Source organism: Oncorhynchus mykiss, chromosome 6 (assembly GCF_013265735.2).
Source record: "Oncorhynchus mykiss isolate Arlee chromosome 6, USDA_OmykA_1.1, whole genome shotgun sequence".
In the NCBI taxonomy this organism is placed as follows: Eukaryota; Metazoa; Chordata; class Actinopteri; order Salmoniformes; family Salmonidae; genus Oncorhynchus; species Oncorhynchus mykiss.
The window spans coordinates 37,968,340-37,993,212 of NC_048570.1; the positions used below are offsets into that span (position 1 = coordinate 37,968,340).

General features: G+C 45.0%; 1 protein-coding gene across 4 annotated transcripts in view; it reads right to left on the minus strand.

Moving 5' to 3' along the window:
* Nucleotides 1-24,873, minus strand: part of loxl2b (lysyl oxidase-like 2b) — an 80,473-nt gene that overhangs the window by 51,910 nt on the left and 3,690 nt on the right. The window contains exons 1-3 of one of the 4 annotated variants that reach the window (XM_021606387.2): nt 24,456-24,639; nt 15,362-15,763; nt 14,715-14,890 (exon numbers count right to left, since the gene is read on the minus strand). In XM_021606387.2, the coding sequence (XP_021462062.1) occupies nt 14,715-14,890; nt 15,362-15,722 (537 nt within the window). In that variant the 5' untranslated portion in view covers nt 15,723-15,763; nt 24,456-24,639. Of the gene's footprint in view, nt 1-14,714; nt 14,891-15,361; nt 15,764-24,455; nt 24,640-24,873 lie in introns of those variants that run through there. The other 3 variants (XM_021606388.2, XM_036980061.1, XM_036980060.1) reach the window with 3 other exon arrangements.

Genomic DNA, 24,873 nt, shown 5'->3' on the forward strand with positions numbered 1-24,873 from the left:
AAACTATTGCTTTGGGAGAAACAGAGACTTTGTCTGTCTGTCTGTCTGTCTGTCTGTCTGTCTGTCTGTCACTCACAGACAGACAGACAGACAGACAGACAGACAGACAGACAGACAGACAGACAGACAGACAGACAGACAGACAGACAGACAGACAGACAGACAGACAGACAGACAGACAGACAGACAGACAGACAGACAGAGACAAGGGGAGAGAAATAATATAGCATTCAATCCCAATTAACATTAGGACAGATTTGACCTGTCTGCCACAGTAGCCCTGCCTCCACCTAGCCTCCCAGCTTCCCAGCCCCAGCTCGTGTCACAGCATGGTAGGAGATTCCTCCAAACCAAAGGAGCAAAAACAAATGGAAGTAAATACATTGAAGTAGAACAAGGTTGTTTCAAGGCGTGTTACCACATACATCATCTAACTACAACAAAAATACTCCTTTATGAACCACCATCACACCTTACTTTACTATATATTACTTCCTTCAATAAACCTCAATCAACCACCTCTCCGGGGGATGTTTCAACAGCTGACGTTCAATTGAGCCCACAAATTTGAACAACCAAGAATAAACTTCTTTCAGGCTGTATTCCTTCTAGCTTCTAGTAGCCCACAGTACCCTGTTTGTTCCATGTCGGATGCAGAGTGCAGGCAATGAATGCATCTCAAATGTTTCCTAAATTGCTACTGCAACAGAACACATTGGTGTGTACATAAAGTCTGCATTGATAAATGCAGCTCAATGGTAAGCCAGCTAGGAAATGTACATAGCCAAGAATGACCTTTCATAAACATAGAGGAATGTTCAATGTTAAATCTGGTTGGAGCAGAATGTAATTGTATGTGCTTGATCACAGGTCAGACATCCCCACAAACACAAACTTCACCTCTAAATCGTCTACAGTAAAAGCTGAACGGCAGTGAGAGGATACATTCCGAAGGATTATGGAGTAGGTGTCACGCCCTGACCATAGTTTACTTTGTATTTTCTATGTTTTGATTGGTCAGGGTGTGATCTGAGTGGGCATTCTATGTTTCATTTCTTGTTTGTCTATTTCTATGTTCAGCCTGATATGGTTCTCAGTCAGAGGCAGGTGTTCGTCATTGTCTCTGATTGGGAACCATATTTAGGTAGCCTGGGTTTCACTGTGTGGTTGTGGGTGATTGTTCCTGTCTATGTGTTTTTCACCAGATAGGCTGTTTTAGGTTTTCGTTACGTTCATCACGTTCTTTATTTTGTAGTGTTTGCATTGATTCGTGTTTTACGTTTGTTCATTAAAACATGGATCACAATCTACACGCTGCATTTTGGTCCGACTCTCCTTCTCACGAAGAAAACCATTACAGAATCACCCACCACCAACGGACCAAGCAGCGTGTCAACAGGCAGGAGCAGCGCGAGGAGAAGCGCAATAAGGATTTCTGGACATGGGAGGAAATCCTCGACGGGAGAGGACCCTGGGCTAAACCAGGGGAGTGTAGCCGCACTAAGGTGCAGCGGGAGAAGAAACAACAGGAACAGCCCAAGGAGGAGTACAGTATGGAGTATACTACTTGGGAGGAGATCGACAGGTGGGCGGCCGACCCAGGGAGAGTGCCGGAGCCCGCCTGGGATTCGCTGGAGCAGTGCGAGGAAGGTTACCGTAGAATGGAGGCGGTGAAAGCAGAGAGGCGCTGGTATGAGAAGGCAGCACGGCGACGCGGATGGAAGCCTGAGAGGCAGCCCCAAAAATTTCTTGGGGGGGGGCTAACAGGGAGTATGGCTATGCCAGGTAGGAGACCTGGGCAGACTCCCTGTGCTTACCGGGGGGCTAGAGAGACCGGACAGGCACCGTGTTATGCAGTGGTGCGCACGGTGTCTCCAGTGCGGGTGCATAGCCCGGTGCGGTATATTCCAGCTCCGCGTGTCTGCCGGGCTAGATTGAGCGTCGAGCCTAATGCCATGAAGCCGGCTCTACGCAGCTGGTCCCCAGTGCGTCTCCTTGGGCCGGTTTACATGGCACCAGCCTTGCGCTCGGTGTCTCCGGTTCGCCTGCATAGTCCAGTGCGGGCTATTCCACCTCGCCGCACTGGCAGGGCGACCGTGAGTATTCAACCAGGTAAGGTTGGGCAGGCTCGGTGCTCAAGAGCTCCAGTGCGCCTGCACGGTCCGGTTTTTCCAGTACCACCTCCACACCCCAGCCCTCCGGTAGCAGCTCCCCGCACCAGGCTTCCTGTGCGTGTCCTCGGCCCAGTACCACCATTGCCAGCACCACGCATCAGGCCTACAGTGCGCCTCGCCTGTCCAGCGCTGCCAGAGCCTTCCTCCTCTTCAGCGCTGTCAGAGTCTCCCGCCTGTTTAGCGCTGGTAGAGCCTTCCTTCTCTACAGCGCTGCCGGAGTCTCCCGCCTGTTCAGAGCTGCCAGTTAGCATAGAGCTGCCAGTTAGCATAGAGCTGCCAGTTAGCATAGAGCTGCCAGTTAGCATAGAGCTGCCAGTTAGCATAGAGCTGCCAGTCTGCAAGGAGCTGCCAGTCTGCAAGGAGCTGCCAGTCTGCATAGAGCTGCCAGTCTGCAAGGAGCTGCCAGTCTGCAAGGAGCCGCCAGAGCTGCCTGTCTGCAGGATGCCGCCAAAGCTGCCAGTCTGCAAGGAGCCGCCAGAGCTGCCAGTCTGCAAGGAGCCACCAGAGCTGCCAGTTAGCATGGAGCAGCCAGGGCCGCCAGTCAGCATGGAGCAGCCAGGGCCGCCAGTCAGCATGGAGCAGCCAGGGCCGCCAGTCAGCTTGGAGCAGCCAGGGCCGCCAGTTAGCTTGGAGCAGCCAGGGCCGCCAGTCAGCATGGAGCAGCTAGGGCCGCCAGTCAGCATGGAGCAGCCAGTCAGCATGGAGCAGCCAGAGCAGCCAGTCAGCATGGAGCAGCCAGAGCAGCCAGTCAGCATGGAGCAGCCAGAGCTGCCAGTCAGCATGGAGCAGCCAGTCAGCATGGAGCAGCCAGAGCTGCCAGTCAGCATGGAGCAGCCAGTCAGCATGGAGCAGCCAGAGCTGTCAGTCATCATGGAGCAGCCAGTCAGCATGGAGCAGCCAGAGCTGCCAGTCGACCAGACTCTTCCAGATCTGCCAGTCGACCAGACTCTTCCAGATCTGCCAGTCGACCAGACTCTTCCAGATCTGCCAGTCGACCAGACTCTTCCAGATCTGCCAGTCGACCAGACTCTTCCAGATCTGCCAGTCGACCAGACTCTTCCAGATCTGCCAGTCGACCAGACTCTTCTAGATCTGCCAGTCGACCAGACTCTTCTAGATCTGCCAGTCGACCAGACTCTTCTAGATCTGCCAGTCGACCAGACTCTTCCAGATCTGCCAGTCGACCAGACTCTTCCAGATCTGCCAGTCGACCAGACTCTTCCAGATCTGCCAGTCGTCCAGACTCTTCCAGATCTGCCAGTCGTCCAGACTCTTCCAGATCTGCCAGTCGACCAGATTCTCCCAGATCCGCCAGTCGACCAGATTCTCCCAGATCCGCCAGTCGACCAGATTCTCCCAGATCCGCCAGTCGACCAGATTCTCCCAGATCCGCCAGTCGACCAGATTCTCCCAGATCCGCCAGTCGACCAGATTCTTCCAGATCTGCTAGTCGACCAGGATCTGCTGAAACCGCCAGCCAGCCAGGTTCTGGTAGTTTCTACTACCTGCCTGGGCTTCCTCTCAGTGCTGAGCTTCTTCTCAGTGCTGAGCTTCCTCTCAGTGCTGAGCTACCCATCTGTCCCGAGTTACCTCTGTCCCGAGCTGTCCCTCTGTCCCATGTTATCATTGTGGTGGGTAACCTATTTAGGGACGTTTAGGAGGGGGATTAAAACTGTCATGGAGTGGGGTCCACGTCCAGCGCCAGAGCCGCCACCGCGGACAGATGCCCACCCAGACCCTCCCCTATAGGTTCAGGTTTTGCGGCCGGAGTCCGCACCTTGGGGGGGGGGGGGTACTGTCACGCCCTGACCATAGTTTACTTTGTATTTTCTATGTTTTGATTGGTCAGGGTGTGATCTGAGTGGGCATTCTATGTTTCATTTCTTGTTTGTCTATTTCTATGTTCAGCCTGATATGGTTCTCAGTCAGAGGCAGGTGTTCGTCATTGTCTCTGATTGGGAACCATATTTAGGTAGCCTGGGTTTCACTGTGTGGTTGTGGGTGATTGTTCCTGTCTATGTGTTTTTCACCAGATAGGCTGTTTTAGGTTTTCGTTACGTTCATCACGTTCTTTATTTTGTAGTGTTTGCATTGATTCGTGTTTTACGTTTGTTCATTAAAACATGGATCACAATCTACACGCTGCATTTTGGTCCGACTCTCCTTCTCACGAAGAAAACCATTACAGAATCACCCACCACCAACGGACCAAGCAGCGTGTCAACAGGCAGGAGCAGCGCGAGGAGAAGCGCAATAAGGATTTCTGGACATGGGAGGAAATCCTCGACGGGAGAGGACCCTGGGCTAAACCAGGGGAGTGTAGCCGCACTAAGGTGCAGCGGGAGAAGAAACAACAGGAACAGCCCAAGGAGGAGTACAGTATGGAGTATACTACTTGGGAGGAGATCGACAGGTGGGCGGCCGACCCAGGGAGAGTGCCGGAGCCCGCCTGGGATTCGCTGGAGCAGTGCGAGGAAGGTTACCGTAGAATGGAGGCGGTGAAAGCAGAGAGGCGCTGGTATGAGAAGGCAGCACGGCGACGCGGATGGAAGCCTGAGAGGCAGCCCCAAAAATTTCTTGGGGGGGGGCTAACAGGGAGTATGGCTATGCCAGGTAGGAGACCTGGGCAGACTCCCTGTGCTTACCGGGGGGCTAGAGAGACCGGACAGGCACCGTGTTATGCAGTGGTGCGCACGGTGTCTCCAGTGCGGGTGCATAGCCCGGTGCGGTATATTCCAGCTCCGCGTGTCTGCCGGGCTAGATTGAGCGTCGAGCCTAATGCCATGAAGCCGGCTCTACGCAGCTGGTCCCCAGTGCGTCTCCTTGGGCCGGTTTACATGGCACCAGCCTTGCGCTCGGTGTCTCCGGTTCGCCTGCATAGTCCAGTGCGGGCTATTCCACCTCGCCGCACTGGCAGGGCGACCGTGAGTATTCAACCAGGTAAGGTTGGGCAGGCTCGGTGCTCAAGAGCTCCAGTGCGCCTGCACGGTCCGGTTTTTCCAGTACCACCTCCACACCCCAGCCCTCCGGTAGCAGCTCCCCGCACCAGGCTTCCTGTGCGTGTCCTCGGCCCAGTACCACCATTGCCAGCACCACGCATCAGGCCTACAGTGCGCCTCGCCTGTCCAGCGCTGCCAGAGCCTTCCTCCTCTTCAGCGCTGTCGGAGTCTCCCGCCTGTTTAGCGCTGGTAGAAAAAAAAAACATGGATCACAATCTACACGCTGCATTTTGGTCCGACTCTCCTTCTCACGAAGAAAACCATTACAGTAGGACAGGAGTTTTTGGGCACTAATCTTTATATACTGTCCCCAAAGTATATAGCTGTGACTATAGCTGAAAAAAATGGTGTATGATAAATGGAAAATAAACAGAAAATGAATTCCTAGTTAATAAGTCTTAACGGAAAGCAAACAGTGACTTCTCAGAGGAGCACTGGATCAAATCATATGTTATTTGTCACATGCTTCTTTGTCTTGCAGAGAGGTTGTTGAGGGAGAGGTTGTTGTCCTGGCAGTCTCAGTCATCAGGCCTACCACCATCGTGTCATCAGCAAACGTAATGATGGTGTTGGAGTCGTGCGCGGCCACGTAGTCGTGGGTGAACAGGGAGTACAAAAAGGGACTAATCACGCACCTGAAGGGCCCCCGTGTTGAGGGTCAGCGTGGCAGGTGTGTTGTTGCCTACTCTCACCATCTGGGATCGGACCCATCAGGAAGCCCAGGATTCAGTTGCAGAGGGAGGTGTCCAGTCCCAGGGTCCTGAATCTAGTGATGAGCTTGGTGGGCACTATGGTGTTGAACGCTAAGCTGTGGTCAAAGAACAGCATTCTTACATAGGTGCTCCTCTTGTCCAGGTGGGAGAGGGCAATGTGGAGTGCAATAAAGATTGCATTATCTGTGGATCTGTTGCGGCGGTATGCGAATTGGAGTGGGTCCAGGGTGTCTGGGTGTTGATGTGAGCCATGAACAGCCTTTAAACGCATTTCATGGCTACAGATGTGAGTGCTACGGGGCGAAACTAATTTAGACAGGTTACCTTAGCTTTCTTGGGCACAGTGACTATGGTGGTCTGCTTGGAAAATGTAGCTATTACAGACTAAGTCAGGGAGAGGTGGAAAATGTCAGTGAAGGCACTTTCCTGCTGGTCAACGCATGCTCTGAGTACGTGTCCTGGTAATCCATCTAGCCCTGTGGCCTTGTGAATGTTAACCTGTTTAAAGGCATTACTCACATTTATTATTTTTTTTCCACCTTTCACAATTTCTCATTTACAACTGCGACCTGGCCAAGATGAAGCATAGCAAGGTGAACAGACAGCAACACAGAGTTACACATGGAGTAAACGATAAACAAGTCAATAACACAGTAGAATAAAAAAATAAATAATTAAATTAAAGAGTCTATATACATTGTGTGCAAAAGGCATAAGGAGGTAGGCGAATAATTACAATTTAGCAGATTAACACTGGAGTGATAAATTATCAGATGGTCATGTGCAGGTGTGCAAAAGTGCAGAAAAGTAAATAAATAAAAACAGTATGGGGATGAGGTAGGTAAATTGGGTGGGCTATTTACTGATGGAGATATGTACAGCTGCAGCGATCGGTTAGCTGCTCAGACAGCAGATGTTTAAAGTTGGTAAGGGAGATAAAAGTCTCCAACTTCAACGATTTTTGCAATTCGTTCCAGTCACAGGCAGCAGAGAACTGGAAGGAAAGGCGGCCAAATGAGGTGTTGGCTTTAGGGATGATCAGTGAGATACACCTGCTGGAGCGCGTGCTACGGGTGGGTGTTACCATCGTGACCAGTGAACTGAGATAAGGCGGAGCTTTACCTAGCATGGACTTGTAGATGACCTGGAGCCAGTGGGTCTGGCGACAAATATGTAGCGAGGGCCAGCCGACTAGAGCATACAGGTCGCAGTGGTGGGTGGTATAAGGTGCTTTAGTAACAAAGCGGATGGCACTGTGATAAACTGCATCCAGTTTGCTGAGTAGAGTGTTGGAAGCCATTTTGTAGATGACATCGCCGAAGTCGATGATCGGTAGGATAGTCAGTTTTACTAGGGTAAGTTTGGCGGCGTGAGTGAAGGAGGCTTTGTTGCGAAATAGAAAGCCGATTCTAGATTTGATTTTGGATTGGAGATGTTTGATATGAGTCTGGAAGGAGAGTTTACAGTCTAGCCAGACACCTAGGTACTTATAGATGTCCATATATTCTAGGTCGGAACCATACAGGGTGGTGATGCTAGTCGGGCGTGCGGGTGCCGGCAGCGAACGGTTGAAAAGCAGGCATTTGGTTTTACTAGCGTTTAAGAGCAGTTGGAGGCCACGGAAGGAGTGTTGTATGGCATTGAAGCTCGTTTGGAGGTTAGATAGCACAGTGTCTAAGGAAGGGCCAGAAGTATACAAAATGGTGTCGTCTGCGTAGAGGTGGATCAGGGAATCGCCCGCAGCAAGAGCAACATCATTGATATACACAGAGAAAAGCCCAAGATTTGAACCATGTGGCACCCCAATAGAGACTGCCAGAGGACTGGACAATCAGCTATGAAGAGCGAGATCACACAGTCGTCTGAAACAGCTGTTGCTCTCATGCATGGTTCAGTGATAATTGTCTCGAAGCGAGCCTAGAAGGCATTTAGCTTGTCTAGTTGGCTCGCATCACTGGGCAGTTTGCGGCTGGGATTCATTGGACCCTTTCTGTATTGACCGCGTAACTGGTACTTCCTTTTTGAGTTTAGCTTGTAAGCAGGTATCAAGAGGATAGAGTTATGGTCCGATTTGACAAAAGGAGGGCTAGGGAGAGCCTCGTATGCGTTTCTGTGTGTGGAGTAAAGATGAGAGTTTTGTCGCCTGTAGTTGAACAGGTGACATGCTGGTAAAAATGAGGTAAAACGGATTTCAGTTTCACTGCATTAAAATCACCAGCCAACGAGAAGCACCACCTCTGGGTGTGCATTTTATTCTTTGCTTAAGGCCCTATACAGCTGGTTGAGTGCAGTCTGTGGTGGTAAACCAGCATTTGCAGTGGTAAATAGACAGATACAATTTTGGGGGGATTAAAACTCTATCGGTAAATAGCATGGTCTGCAGCTTATTACATTTCAAGAAGATTCAATACTTACATTTCAAGTCGGAAGTTTACCTACACTTAGGTTGGAGTCATTAAAACTTGTTTTTCAACCACTACACAAATGTATTGTTAACAAACTATAGTTTTGGCAAGTCAGTTAAGACATCTACTTTTTGCATGACACAAGTAATTTTTCCAACAACTGTTTACAGATAGAATATTTCACAATTCCAGTGGGTCAGAAGTTTACATAATTGTTTACCTTTACTTATTTCCTTGTCAGCTCGGGGACTCGAACTTGCAATGCTTCGGTTACTAGCCCAACGCTCTAACCACTAGGCTACCCTGCCGCCCCACATACACTAAGTTGATTGTGCCTTTAAACAGCTTGGAAAATTCCAGAAAATTATGTCATGGTTTTATAAGTTTCTGATAGGCTAATTGACATCATTTGAGTCAATTGGTACCTGTGGATGTATTTCAAGGCCTACCTTCAAAAGTAGTGCCTCTTTGCTTGACATCATGGGAAAATCTAAAGAAATCAGCCAAGACCTCAGAAAAAAATTGTAGACCTCTACAAGTCTGGCTCATCCTTGGGAGCAATTTCCAAACACCTGAAGGTACCACGTTCATCTGTACAAACAATAGTACACTATTATAAACACCATGGAACCACGCAGCCACCGCTCAGGAAGGAGACGCGTTCTGTCTCCTAGAGATGAACTTACTCTGGTGCGAAAAGTGTAAATCAATCCCAGAACAACAGCAAAGGACCTTGTAAAGATGCTGGAGGAAACAGGTACAAAAGTATCTATAGCCACAGTAAAATGAGTCCTATATCGACATAACCTAAAAGGCCGCTCAGACTACGGTTTGCAACTGCACATGGAGACAAAGATCGTACTTTTTGGAGAAATGTCCTCTGGTCTGATTAAACAAAAATAGAACTGTTTTGCCATTGTTATGTTTGGAGGAAAAGGGGGAGGCTTGCAAGCCGAAGAATACCATCCCAACTGTGAAGCACGGGAATGGCAGCATCATGTTGTGAGGGTGCTCTGCTGCAGGAGGGACTGGTGCACTTCACAAAACACATGGCATCATGAGGACGGAAAATTATGTGGATATATTGAAGCAACATCTCAAGACATCAGTCAGGAAGTTCAAGCTTGGTCGCAAATGGGTCTTCCAAATGGACAATGAACCCAAACTAACAAACTTCCAAAGTTGTGGCAAAATGGCTTGAGGACAACAAAGTCAAGGTATTGGAGTGGAGATCACAAAGCCCTGACCTCAATTCCATAGAAAATGTATGGGCAAAACTGAAAAAGCATGTGCGAGCAAGGAGGCCTGCATTCTTAAAATAAAGTGATCTTAAATGACCTATGACAGGGAATTTTTACGAGGATTAAATGTCAGGAATTGTGAAAAACTCAGTTTAAATATATTTGGCTAAGGTGTATGTATATAAACTTCTGACTTCAAGTGTATCTAGATATATAGGCTTTGATACAATACCGAAATGATACATTTTAGTTTGAAACGATTAGGTGCGATTCGGTTTGATTAGAGAACGAATCAATGCGCTTCGGTTCGATGCATGTGTGTGTGTGTGTGTGTGTACATTATGTATGTCTATGGTGTATGTACTATGTACTATATAGGCACCTGAGCTGAGCCATAAGGTAGACTAGGCATCCACCACCCGACTACCACTATCATTTAAGGGGGGTAATGTAGCCTATGTTTTTTGTCACCCCACTTTGGTTATGAAATCACCATCACCCACTAATTAACCTGTCATTTTTTGCAGATTAAGTGTTTGAGCTAGTAATGTATCACTATCATTTCTAAATGAGCCATGAATGTTTTGACCGTTTGGAAGATTTATGGAGTGAACTTCTTTTCTGTCCTTGTATGAAATCATCAACTTTACTCTGTATATCTAAAAATGACCACATACGCAGATTGTTCAAAGCAAAATGATCAAAACTATTGCTGATGGTGAACCTGAACAATTGAAACACAATCTATTGTAACCCCCCTTCAGCAGGTATAGCCAGATGATAGTTGTGTCTCCAGTAGGTTACATTTATTCCGGTAAAGCACCATTTTCAACAGTGCATAGATAACAATAACCTAGCAAATGACATAGGTTGACACTTACCTAACAAAGCCTAATATCAAGACATTTTAGCATTTGAATGCTGAAGGTGCCGGCAGATCAGGAACAGGATGCCTACCTCACGTTGGTCAATACACAAAGCTGGGCACAGTGCACTAGTTTGACTGGGCTACTGATATTGCCTGGGGTTCTTCTGCATGCAAAATGTCTTGTAGCTTAGTTCAACACTGAAGGAGACGACGCATCAGTTGTCACAAAAGATGAGAGAGGTATTTTCCGAAGGTAGAAATCATTTAATAATAAAAAATACAAAAAGTGAACTGGTGATTCGTAACATTTGAATCAATTTTCTGACCGACGCATGCTACATCTGGATCGGTTTGGGGTCCGCGGACCGATGTACTCGCATCTTACACATTAGAATCGGGGACCAATGTGAGTCGTTACATCCCTACAGCTTATCATGAGGTGTTCTTACTAAGGCGAGCAAAAACTTGAGACGTCCATGACTTTAGAGATTGTGCACCAGCTGTTGTTAACAAGGAGACACACCCCTCCCCCCTCCGTCTCACCCAAGGATGCTGACTCATTGAAGTAGAAATTGTCATTCTGTTCTGATGTCCAGAAGCTGTTTACGGTCATAGGAAATGATGACAAAGACAAAAAAAGTTATGATTAGATTAAAAAACACACAAAATTGCAGAATTGGTCAGGAGTCTGTAAAATGGCTGCTATCTACGCCTAATCATCACCAAATTTCTGACCGGACATGCAGGGAATGTGTTCAGGTACCCTGACCTCCATGGGATTTTATTAGTAACTCTCACACAGATATCATGTGAATATGGCATAAGTAATGTCAAAATGTGTTGAACTGCAGGAAATTAGATTTAAAACTGCAAAAAAATTCTCACCACCCCATGGCAAAATGTGTAGAAATTAGTTTTAAAATGTCAAATGTTTCTCTGCCCTGTTGCAAATTGTGAAGAATTGCGGAAATGTTGCTTTTAAACAAAATGTTTAGAATTCCTGGAAAAAAACGGAGCACCACAAAACAAAAAAAAAATCCACTGCCAAGAGGGGGACATTAAAACGTTTTGCCTGTGATTTGGGGGGGCTGTTTTGCCTCCCAATCTTGCTTTGGACCCCCAAAGGCACTGCGTACAAGATTCCGGTTTCACCTCTCTCTTAACTAACTCCTTGAAACATTTTCTTTGTAGTTTCTTTGTGGTTGACTTGCCAGCTATTGTCGTTAAGACATTGCATGTGCCCCACGATGAAAGGGCAACAGTGTCTCTAAACCAGTGGTCACCAACCGGTCGATCGCCAAGGCATTCCTACTCGATCACCAAACATTTCTGTAAAACCCCCACCGACAAAGCCTTTCCATTTTTTTAAATATTTGTTTCACATTGTTGGCAGTAGTTGCACTTGATTCAGCAGCCCTAGCACAGGGAAGGTGAAGTGTTCCCATTTTTAACCATATGATGTGTCTGAAGGTAGAACTCTGCGTACCCGGCAGACCCAAAGAGAAAATCAAGCGCACCTATAGGCCTACCGCTGGCCAATCAGATAGCTCAGATCACCGTGTCGGCACAGTTTCCTCCAGCACACAGTGAAGGTGTGAGATTTCAAAACGTTTAAAACCATGACTAGAGACAGACACAATGAATACAGCAAAGAGCTGCTGTTTTTAAGAGTAATTCATGTCTACGTTGTTATTCAGCACTGTCAACACTTTTTAAAACACGTATAAGCAGGACGACGCTGGGCCAATTGTGCGCCGCCCTATGGGACTCAATCACAGCCGGATGTGATGCAGCCTGGTGTATAGTAAATTCTTTCGATAAGCTTGTGTAATTATTAGCAGCTTGTGTCTTTTTTTAACACAAGGAATATTTAACTTTCTCTGGTCATAGGAGTAACAACATGAATTGGTGCATGAGGCAGAATAATGCAGTGCGACTTGAGTTTTGCCATCAACTGGAAGACTTTTCTCAGCGAAGGGAGGGAGAGCGGAGGGACGGTGAGTTGGGTGAGAGGCAGCCTCATCGCTGCTCTCTCCCTCCTTCCCTCCCTCCTCTCAGACTGACCATCAGATGCAGGCCATCAGTCCAGTCAAATAAAACAATAAAAATGATTGTGCCTCACAAGTAATACAACAAATTATCTATTACCAGTGTGATCATATACCTACATTTTTTAAAAGTATAATAACAAAATGGTCTGAGAAGAACAACATTGGCAGGGCAATTATACCATAGCCAATATGCAGTGATAATGTATTGGGCCTATAGCCTACTGCAAAAACCTCATTGCTTCAGAACTGTTTTTAATAGGTTAACGTGGCATAGGCTTAAGTTTTTTAAGTAATGTTTAAAAAAAATCTGAGCGGTAGATCTCGGCTTGCATTTTGACTCGGAAAGTGATCTTGACTCAGAAAAGGTTGGTGAACACTGCTCTAAACTCTAAAATGTGGGCGGAAATGTTCTCAGCCAAAGCCCCTAATTTGAATCCCCATACCTCTCTCATCATCCCCCACCACAGAACCACACTAGTCTGTCCTCATCGCTAACATTAGACCATGTATGTTCCAAATGGCACCATATTAACTACAAAGTGCAATTTGGGACGCACCCTAGTGTAACCTCAACCTGCAGCTGTGAGTCACCACCAGATGACCATTTCCAGATGAAAAGGTAAAGTCTCCATTAAGGTTGTGTCTGCACCCCAAATGGCATCCTATTCCCAACACAGTGCACTACTTTTGAACAGAGCCCTATGAGTCCTGGTCAAAATAATGCACTACATAGGGAATAGGATGCCATTTGGAATCTGTGTGGAGGGCTTTGCCTAAGCCTGGCTGTGTTTCACAGAGCTTCTGTGTGGAGCTAGCCACACATGCCCCACGTCTTAGTGAATGGAAAAGCTGAGTCTGATATTCTCTCAGTAAATATCACAGCTGGAGAGATCACAAAGGGCTGAGTCTATACGTCTAGACCTCTACAGCACTGCTCTCTGGATCATTATCATCTCTATCAGAGGTGGCATCACAGGTCCCAGAGTGGTGTGGCAGACAAAAACATCTGGGGCCCCTAGTTCTTCCTTATCTAGTAACCTCACCAGGTAAAACCTTATACGGTATAAAGTGATTAATCTGTTGTAAGAAGGTTTAATATGGGATATGATAGAACCAGATTTTTTTATCAGGTCACATGGTTAAAAAAAAAAACTCCTGGAAAAACTCCTGGCCTTGGGGAGGATGAAAATCCTGTCAAACTGCAGCAAACTTGTACTTGTTAATATTACTACACAAACAGAGAACGCAACATGATTAGACAATAAAACTCACACGGCTGAGCTTGATTTATGTAGGTTTGCATCGTGTAGTCCGGCCCTAAGCAACTGTAAGCCTAATTCAAAATGATGTCACAGTCTATGTCAGCTATTGTGTTTATTGACAAATTCCAGTTAATCAAAATGCTTCTGATTAAATCACCAAGTTAGCATACCAGAGTTAAGGACATCTCTTTTTTCTTTGATCTGTTCTTCTGTCCTGCACCTGATGTGAATATTTGGATGTTGGATGTGCATATTTTTCAATGCACAAAAAAACCCAGAATCACCCTGAGGCATCCAGCTGTTACTCTAAAGTGCTGTCTGTCATCACTTGATTTCAGAGACATTTTAAAAATGGAAACTTATGGTTTGAGCTGAAACTCAGAGCTCTGGTCTGCACTCCCCTCATAAGATTGGTATGTGAACTCGGGGGCCTGCAGAGTGAGCAGAACAGCAAGATAACACTCTGCAATTAGCTGTAGGCTTGTAGGACATACTTCCATGAGGTGCGCAATGAAGCCTTTAAGAGCCCAACAGGATTACACTGACAGTTGTGAGTGCAACACCTATGATTACTTATTTAGTTAGTTACCAGTAGCCTCACTTTCTTTGTAAAACTTCACGTGGGCTAGTGCACATGACTGTAAAGTCATCATTTTGAGTTCACAATTTAGTTTTGGCTTGACTATTCACTTTTTTTTTGAAAGCCACATGTACGTAATACTTAGATGCTGTCAAAATGTGTGTCTTCACTCTGCACAGAACAGCTCAATAAAACCAGCTGTGAGGGCTTTCTCTGAGGAGCAGTCAGGAACCAAATGTTCTGGCCCAGTGTAAAAATGTCAGTCAACAACGTCAACCAAAGTCAAGTGTCTTCGGGGCCGTTTCCTGAACACAGATTAAACCTAGTCCTTTTTCTGTCTAGGATTAGCCTTAATCTGTGTCTAGGAAACCACCCCTTTGTGTCTAACTAAGGCAGGCTTTATAGAAGGTAGATTGTTTACCTGCACATTATTGGCCATGGTGTTGATGAATTTAAATCCGGGGATCCTTTTGTCACTGCACACCACACCTACGTCCTCTGTGTGCTTGCAGTCGGACACACCAATCCCGTTGGAGGTGCACAGTGCCAGGGTCTTCTCTTTTCCAGTGCACTGGACATTGTCAAACCAGATGCGTCCTGAAAAACATCAGGATTCTGAACACACTGTGGATATATCAAAAAGAACTCTGTAGGGATAAATCTTTCTTTCACCTGACTAGTTGTAGCTAGCGTGGTCAAACAGCCAAGCGACTTTGGAAAAGTGGACTGGACACTGACAGCAATTATGCTGCTGAGATTGTACACTGGCTACCTTATCCCTAACAGATCTAAGCTACAGATGTGCCTTGTCCATTTCGGTAAAAGTTGAGTCAGAACGTAGACAAAGAGCACTACCGGTAATCCAAAACATCCAGCATTTATTCATGGAAAAGCCGGCCTGTCAGTGAAATATGTCAGAATAAACATAAATCCAAATGGCCTATTGAAAAGTTTCACTAGGAAAATTGGTTAATCCTGGCCAATAAAAAAACATCCCTTAAAATAGTCAATTATTTCCCCTCATCATTACACATATAAAGGTTTGAAGTGCAATAATGGACATCTTACCCTCTCCTTTCCCATATTTAGAGGATGGAGACCAGGAGACCGCCTCCAGGTAGCCCAACTCCCTGCACACCACCTGGGCAGAATGGATGGAGAAGTCATCATCACAGACTGTGCCCCACTCGCCATCATAGAAAACCTCCACGCGCCCCTCGTTGTGCTTGCGCTTGTCCCCTGCCAAACGCAGCTGTATCCTGGGTGTGTCAGGTGGCAGCTCCGGGGCACTGTACTGCTCCTGCTCAGGCTCTGGGTAGCCCTGTGGATAGCCGTGTGGGTAGCCTAGGTGTTCGTACTGGGCCCGGCACAGTTCTAACAGGCCCAACAGGATGGTGAAGCAGCAGGGGAGCGACCAGGCGGCCAGCATGGTGGTGTCTGTCAAGTCAGACAGTAGACAGAAGAGGTTATCTATGGGAGAGTAGGCAGAGATGAGGAAAATAACATTACCCATTTAAAATTCCTTTGGCTACTTTGTCATATGTTTTTTCACAGGGAGACTGCCTGGGGGTTTGGTATTCAGGATTGCAGCAAAGGAGATTAATAAGGGCAGCAAGTGCTTCACCTACATTCAAAGAATTACAGTAACGCCAATTGACCTTTCTCTAAGCCCCTCTTGGTTACTGATGCAATCTCGGACAGCCTTTTCCCAGGAAGTCCAATTCACCACTCAAACCACAGGCAAAATCCCCTCACAATGATCTCAAACTGTGTTTTTAAAACGCAATGAAATTAAACACAGACTACCCCTTGCTAATCAGGAGACACTCGGGTGTGTTGTGGTGGACTGTCATTACGATTGCTTCACGGGAACCAGGTAAAATTATGCTTGCAGTGTATTTAGCCTCTGAAAAGCTCGGCATTCACTGTCAGCAAGCAGTCACAGCTACTAACCACTTTTGGAGCTAACAAGCGGAGGTGGGTAGTGACGCGCTACAAGTAACGCATTACATGTACTTAAAGGCCCATTGCAATCGAAAACTTGATTGTGCTGTGTTTTATATATATTTCCACACTATGTGTGTGGACCACCTTTACTCCACACACAGAGACACAGACAAAGCTATCCCTCGCCCTCCATTTGGCAAATCTGACCATAATTATATCCTCCTAACTACTGCTTACAAGCAAAAATTAAAGCAGGAAGCACCAGTGACTAGATCAATAAAAAAGTGGTCAGATGAAGCAGATGCTAAGCTACAGGACTGTTTTACTAGCACAGACTGGAATATGTTCTGGTATTCCTCCGATGGCATTGAGGAGTACACCACATCAGTCATTGGCTTCATCAATAAGTGCATTGATAACGTCGTCCCCACAGTGACCGTACGTACATACCCCAACCAGAAGCCATGGATTAAAGGCAACAACCGCACTGAGCGAAAGGCCAGAGCTGACGATTTCAAGGAGTGGGACTCTAACCCTGAAGCTTATAAGAAATCCTGCAATGCACTCCGACGAACCATCAAACAGGCTAAGCGTCAATACAGGACTAAGATCGAATCGTACTGCACCAGCTCTGATGCTCGTCAGATGTGGCAGGGCTTGCAAACCATTACAGACAACAAAGAGAAGCACAGCCGAGAGCTGCCCAGTGACACAAGCCTACCAGACGAGCTATACTACTTCTATGCTCGCTTCGAGGCAAATAATACTTAAACATGCATGAGAGCACCAGCTGTTCTGGAAGACTGTGTGATCACGCTCTCCGCAGCCAATGTGAGTAAGACCTTTGAACAGGTAAATATTCACAAGGCCGCAGGGCCAGACGGATGACCAGGACGTATACTGCTAGCATGCGCTGATCAACTGGCAAGTGTCTTCACTGACATTTTCAACCTCTCCCTGTCTGTAATGCCAACATGTTTTAAGCAGACCACCATAGTGCCTGTGCCCAAGAACACTAAGGTAACCCCCTAAATGACTACTGACCTGTAGCACTCACATCTCTAGCCATGAGGTGCTTTGAAAGGCTGGTCATTGTTCACATCAACACCATTATCCCAGAAACCCTAGACCCACTCCAATTTGCATACCGCCCCAAAAGAATCACAGATGATGCCATCTCTATTGCACTCCACACTGCCCTTTCCCACTTGAACAAAAGGAACGCCTATGTGAGAATGTTATTCATTGACTACAGTTCAGCGTTCAACACAAAAGTGCCCTCCAAGCTCATCAATAAGCTAAGGACCCTGGGACTAAACACCTCCCTCTGCAACTGGACTTCCTGATGGGCCGCCCCCAGGTGGTAAGGGTAGGTAACAACACATCTGCCAAGCTAATACTCAACACAGGTTCCCCTCAGGGGTGAGTGCTCAGTCTCCTCCTGTACTCCCTGTTCACTCATGACTGCACGGCCAGGCACAACTCCAACACCATCATTAAGTTTGCCGATGACACAACAGTGTTTGCCTGATCACTGACAATGAAAACACAGCCAATGGTGAGGAGGTCGGAGACCTGGCCGTGTGGTGTCAGGACAACAACAACTAACCGGTGCCCCTGCACATTGACTCTGTACCGGTAACCTCCTGTATATAGTCTCGCTATTGTTATTTTACTGCTGCTCTTTAAATACTTTTATTTCTTATTCTTATCCGTATTTTTTAACTGCATTGTTGGTTAGGGGCTCGTAAGTAAGCATTTCACTGTAAGGTCTACTACACCTGTTGTATTCGGCACATGTGACAAATAACATTTGATTTTAAACTTACTGTAAAATTGTGAACATGATAATAATGCCCCTTTAGTATAAGAGCTATTTGAAAAGACCGACAGAAATTTCAGCTTGTTTTGGTGGGAGGGAATTTTGGCCTTCCATGGTGACTTCACCATGCAGTAAATTAGTTAATAGACCAATAAGAAAAGAGTTCCAAACCTCTCTGCCAATAGCAGCAAATTATCAGTTTCCCCTCCCCACTGAAACCACATCAAGACATCCTAGCAAAATACTTGCTTGAGAAAATGCTCTTTGCTAAGAACACAATTGTATGCTTTTGTTTCAAAGTAGATTTGTTTAAGACTACCAAGAATCACTCCGTGTGACCCTGATTTACCCCTCTGCAATTAAAGTTTTTGGGAGGAACTAGTACTTTTCTAGTTCTCTCTGTGGACTGTACTTGTTCTCTTACTCTGCTAAATTTGACAAAATCCCTTCAGTTACGTAGATTTATATGATTATACAGTGCATTCGGAAAGTATTGAGACCCCTTGACTTTTTACCTTGACACAATATCCCATTATATTTTATATTTTGGCAAATGTATTAAAAATAAAACCCGAAAATATCACATTTACATAAGTATGCAGACCCTTTACTCAGTACTTTGTTGAAGCACTTTTGGCAGCGATTACAGCCTCGACTCTTCTTAGGTATGACGCTACAAGCATGGCAGACCTATATTTGGGGAGATTCTCCCATTCTTCTCTGCAGATCCTCTCTGTCAGGGTGGATGGGGAGCGTCGCTGCACAGCTATTTTCAGGTCTCTCCAGAGATGTTTGATTGGATTCAAGTCCGGGCTCTATCTGGGCCACTCAAGGACATTCAGAAACTTGTCCCAAAGCCACTCCTGCGTTGTCTTGGCTGTGTGCTTAGGGTTATTGTCCTGTTGGAAGGTGAACCTTTGCCCCAGTCTGAAGTCCTGAGCGCTCTGGAGCAGGTTTTCATCAATGATCTCTCTGCACTTTGCTCCATTCATATTTCCCTCGATCCTGACTAGTCTCCCAGTCCCTGCAGTTGAAAAACATCGCCCCGCCATGATGCTGCCACCACCATGCTTCACCGTAGGGATGGTGCCAGGTTTTTTCCAGACGTGACGCTTGGAATTCAGGCCAAAGAGTTCAGTCTTGGTTTTATCAGACCAGAGAATCTTGTTTCTCATGGTCTGAGAGTCCTTTAGGTGCATTTTTGCAAACTCCAAGTAGGCTGTCATGTGCCTTTTACTGTGGAGTGTCTTCCGTCTGGCCACTCTACCATAAAGGCCTGATTGGTGGAGTGCTGCCGAGATGGTTGTCCTTCTGGAAGGTTCCCCCATCTCCATAGCGGAACTCTGAAGCTCTGTCAGAATGATCATCGGGTTCTTGGACACCTCCCTGACCAAGGCCCTCCTCCCCCGATTGCTCAGTTTGGCCGGGCGGCCAGCTCTAGGAAGAGTCTAGGTAGTTTCTTCAACCTCATAGCTTGGTTTTTGCTCTGACATGCACTGCCAACTGTGAGACCTTATATAGGCAGGGTAGCCTAGTGGTTAGAGCGTTGGACTAGTAACCGAAAGGTTGCAAGTTCAAATCCCCGAGCTGACAAGGTACAAATCTGTCGTTCTGCCCCTGAACAGGCAGTTAACCCACTGTTCCTAGGCCGTCATTGAAAATAAGAATTTGTTCTTTTTTTTATTTTTTTAAAAATATAGACAGGTGTGTGCCTTTCCAAATCATGTACAATCAATTTAATTTACCACAGGTGGACTCCAATCAAGTTGTAGAAACATCTCAAGGATGATCAATTGAAACAGGTTGCACCTGAGCTCAATTCCGAGTCTCATAGGAAAGGATTTGAACACTTATGTAAACCATTATTTATTTATTTTAAATAACAAAAACAAAAATTACTTTGTGTGTAGATTGATGTAACTGAACAAAATGTGGAAAAAGTCAAGGGGTCTGAATACATTGCAAATGCACTGTATATATCGTAATTTTAATACAGACTAGCTACAAAATAAGTGAACATTTACCAATTATCCAATGGATTATGTACACTTTCTGATAAAAAAAAGTGGAGGTGCAAAAACATAGGTTTGCACCCCTATTTTAATTTGCTGCATAGTTCAGGTGGCCAAGTGTAGGCTTTGGAGAAAAGCTGTTTGGCTGAAAATCAATGTAGACTAAAAATATTATCATGTCATATCATAGAGGCGACTCGAGAAAAAAAGTCCCCCCTTCAGATTTCCCACTTAAAGCCCAAATATATCATACTTTGACTAAAACCTTGACTTATTGACTTCCATCGTTGTGCAACATCATGGGTAAGCTCGGGGCATCGTCTTTCAGTAAAAAAAGTGAATTTCTGCTCGTGTGGTACTTTAAGGGGCTATCTAGCTAGCGTTATCAACGTTTGGTAATCAAATGAGACTGAGAGCTAGCTAACCAGCCGAGCTAGCAAACAATGTAACAAAAATATAATTTTGGATTAGAAAATACAGGCTCTGCATTTCAGGAATCACAGTAGTAAGTACCCCTGGTGCACTGTTATATTATTGAGCCATTTAGACAATACATTTTTTAAAGAAATCTCTCAGTTTTTGCCATTGCCTCACTGGCTTTCATGATTTCAAACGTGAGCTTGTACGAGGTGTAGGGACTGACAAAAGCTGCTATCCATTGCGCTGTGATTGGTTACCCAAAATTCTGTGGTGGTGCTTGGTGAAGGGTCAATTGAGGTACAGTTTTTCTAGGTGGAGGGAAATAATTCATACTTTCAGTATGAATTATGTAAGCCTGTGAAAGTTCTCCCAAAAATGTGAATAGGCACTTTCAAACAGAGGTGGAGAGTTGAAACCGAAAGCCAATAATTTTCAGTGGTGCCCACATTGGGTAGTGTCATTTCAACCGAATTATATCAAGCTTATTAAAGAGCAGTAATACTATCAAGAGCAGTGTGTGCGAGTTTCTTCTTTTTTTCTCATTTTATTAAACTGTTACCATGCACCTGCAAAAACGACAGCTCAGATGTGCAAGTGCCTTTTGAAATTTTAAAATAAAAACAATTTCCAAAATATACATTTAAAAAAAATACAGGATAGTATTCTAGCACCATAAATGAGCTCACTCTGGATAATTTGCACTTCTAAAGCGGCATGTGGAAGGGGTGGTTGTTTAAAAAAAATCACCCAGCAGCCGCTGGCAATGAGCGCTCCACTCATACCTACTTTTCTAATATGAACTTCCCCGGGCTCTAGAGAACAGCATGAATGAGGCCTGGAAGCCAAGGCTTGGGGGGGCTTAACAACAACAACAAACTATCACTCCGCTCTGGTCAATCATGGCAGGATGTCATGTGGCATGAAGTCACAGAGAAAAACATTGATTTACACTACCATTCAAAAGTTTGGGGTCACTTAGAAATGTAATTGTTTTTGAAAGAAAAGCTTTTTTTTATCCATTAAAATAACATCAAATTGATCAGAAATACAGTGTAGACATTGTTAATGTTGTAAATTACTATTGCAGCTCGAAACGGCAGATTTTGATGGAATATCTCTACATAGGTGTACAGAGGCCCATTATCAGCAACCATCACTCCTATGTTCCAATGGCACGCTCTGTTAGATAATCCAAGTTTATAATTTTAAAAGGCTAATTGATCATTAGAAAACCATTTTGCAATTATGTTAGCATAGCTGAAAACTGTTGTTCTGATTAAAGAAGCAATAAAGCTGGCCTTCTTTAGAGTAGTTGAGCATTAGCATTTGTGGGTTAGATTACAGGCTCAAAATGGCCAGAAACAAAGACCTTCTTCTGAAACTCGTCAGTCTATTCTTATTCTGAGAAATCTATATGGGACAGCTGTCAATTTCTTGGTCCTTAAGTTAAAATGGTATACTTTTTCATTTATTACAAATTCCTATAGTCAATTTTGGTCTTTAATGCAGGGCTGACAGACAAGTTCCTTACATTTGTACTCATCAGACCGCTTGCCTCTTCAATTTTTGCTGTAATGCTGCAATTAGTTGGTTATAATTTTGAGTAGAGCAGACATTTCCATATGTTTTTGTTAGCTGCATGTGTGACATACTGTAACTCCACAAGTCCTATTTATGATATAATTTACAAAGAATATACATTTTTAAACAATTTCTCCAAAAATATATATATATATAAACAAAGGACTTTGTTCTGAAACTCGCCAGTCTATTCTTGTTCTGAGAAATTAAGGCAATTCCATGCGAGAAATTGCCAAGAAACCAAAGATCTCGTACAACGCTGTGTACTTTCACAGAACAGCGCAAACTGGCTCTAACCAGAATAGAAAGAGGAGTGGGAGGCCCTGGTGCACAACTGAGCAAGGGGACAAGTACATTAGAGTGTCTAGATTGAGAAACAGACCCCTCACAAGTCCTCAACTGGAATCTTCCTTAAATAGTACCCGCAGAACACCAGTCTCAACGTCAACAGTGAAGAGGTGACTCCGGGATGCTGACCTTCTGTCAAGTGTCTGTGCTCTTTTGCCCATCTTAATATTTTATTTTTATTGGCCAGTCTGAGATATGGCTTTTTCTTTGCAACTCTGCCTAGAGTCGCCGCTTCACTGTTGACGTTGAGACTGTTACTTGTTATTCGACCCCTGCCTGCCTTGACCTGTCGTTTGCCTGTCCCTGTGGTTGCAATAAACATTGCTACTTCACACAGTCTGTACTTGGGTCTTACCTTGATTCCTGATTTTTTTTAAAGCATAACTCCTTTTAAGACTGCAGCAACATTTCACACAAGGCATTAAGCAATTCAACAATATAGTGGCTTTCAAGTAAACTAAAGGCTATGTATATCTGGCAGTGGGGGTTGGATCTTTCCATTTTCCAGCATCTTTCAATTTTCTTCAATGTAACGTGGGCAGTTGGTTACACAAGTTACAAAACATAGACGTTACAAAGTCAAGCCCACAGGGTCTGCATCTCCTCACAGCCTAATAACCATTCTAATGTTTTCATTAAACCACATGGATAAGATGCACACAGAAGATACAGTACTTTATGACAAATGTCATCTGGGATCTAAGATATATGACCATATCTTAAATTGAAATTCCATCCTGCTTCAGCACTCAAAGATTTAAGGGCTCAAAGTGGAGTGCAGTACAGTATCACAAAAAACATTCCTAGCGCAAATGTAAGGTAAAGATTCAAAAGTATAAGATGGCCCACCCCATGAAATAGTGACCCCTTGGATCAAACAGAAGTCATTTAGCTTCCGCCACACAAAGCAAGGTATCCAGGAAGCTCTGCCTCCATTTAGTCTTCAGTGGAAACCAATATGTGCAGGCAGATAAACTAAACACAGCAGCATCCATCAACCACCTAGAACGCTTCTTTCACAAGAAAGACAACATTAAATCTACGCTGAGACATAAAAAAAAATGGCCACTAGTTTTTACTTGTCATGTTTCCCCTCGAGAATGCTAGACCCAATTTCCACTGACTCGTGGCCGTAGGGCATCTAGGTCATAAGGTGGTGGTTCCGGGTTCAATATGTCAGGTCAGAAAGACTTGGAGCCTTCCCAATACCTGTGCTCAGGCCATTATAATGTGTAGAACTAACTGGATAATTATAGAAGAACTGAAAGGAGTCTTATCGTGCACTATGGGATGGTGAGAGAAGACGCTATAAATGCATTACATACAGGCAGCTCATAGAATGTGTACCAAAGTTAACCAAACCATCAACTTGAATAGTTATTCACTGTTCCTTCAAGGACAATACAGTAAACTAGAATCAAGCCAGAGAACTCCTGGCACATGCCATTGATTTATAGCACAGAACAGCACATCCAGGTAAGAATACATAGGTATGCCATTTAACTAACATTCTCTGCAACCTAATTACACAACCACTATAGGCTATAGAGGCTGCAATCACACATCATCATGTGAGAAATCAGTAAGATCAGTGTCCACAAAAGCAGAGGCATTTTGTTTCTCTCGCCCCAAGTAACTGCAACTAAACTGTGGTTGAATACTGTGCACTTTTCATCTCACAAATCCCACAACTATCCATTCCTGGCATAAATATTATCAGCGTTCCCACAATATGCTGGCATCCTTATTTGTGAACATTGCGAAACAGGCTGCGATGTATTCTCATTATCGTCTACAATCAATTTTACAAATACAAAAGTCTAGACATAGAAACCGTTAACAACCAAATTTCATTATCAACATGAAATCGGAGTGCATTTGGTTATACGTGGCATATAAGTAGCCAAAGTTGCTTAAATTTAAGAAGAAGCACAAAGACCATATAGCATATCAAGCACATTTTTCCAGTAATATCCTTTAGTAACTGTTTGATTAACACAATTTTCAAGTTATTTCCAAAAGAAGCTCTCACCACAGACGATTATCAAAAAATGATCTTGATCCTGTTGAAGACTATATATGGCTGCCTGATATGATGCCCAAGTCACGAATGTATATTTTTACTCCCCAAGGATTTGGATTGCTACGTGACTTTCGGATGGTTTCTAAACTTTCACTCCCCCTTGCAATTTCAATGCCGCTTCCGACAAAGTTATGCCTTGTGGATCTGCCCAGTTACGCCCACTGCTGAAATGACCTCACCGATGGCCTGAGCAGTGAGCGCTGGAAGTGGAATAGCCGTAATTCCTGGATATTTGGAGCGACACTGGGACGACAGCATCGCAGAAGGACAGCAAAATGCAGCTCAACAACTCTGATTTTGTGACACATTGGTACAAATTGGCACCCAGAACCAAAAAATCGCACCTTTATCATGAGTCAATGCTTGG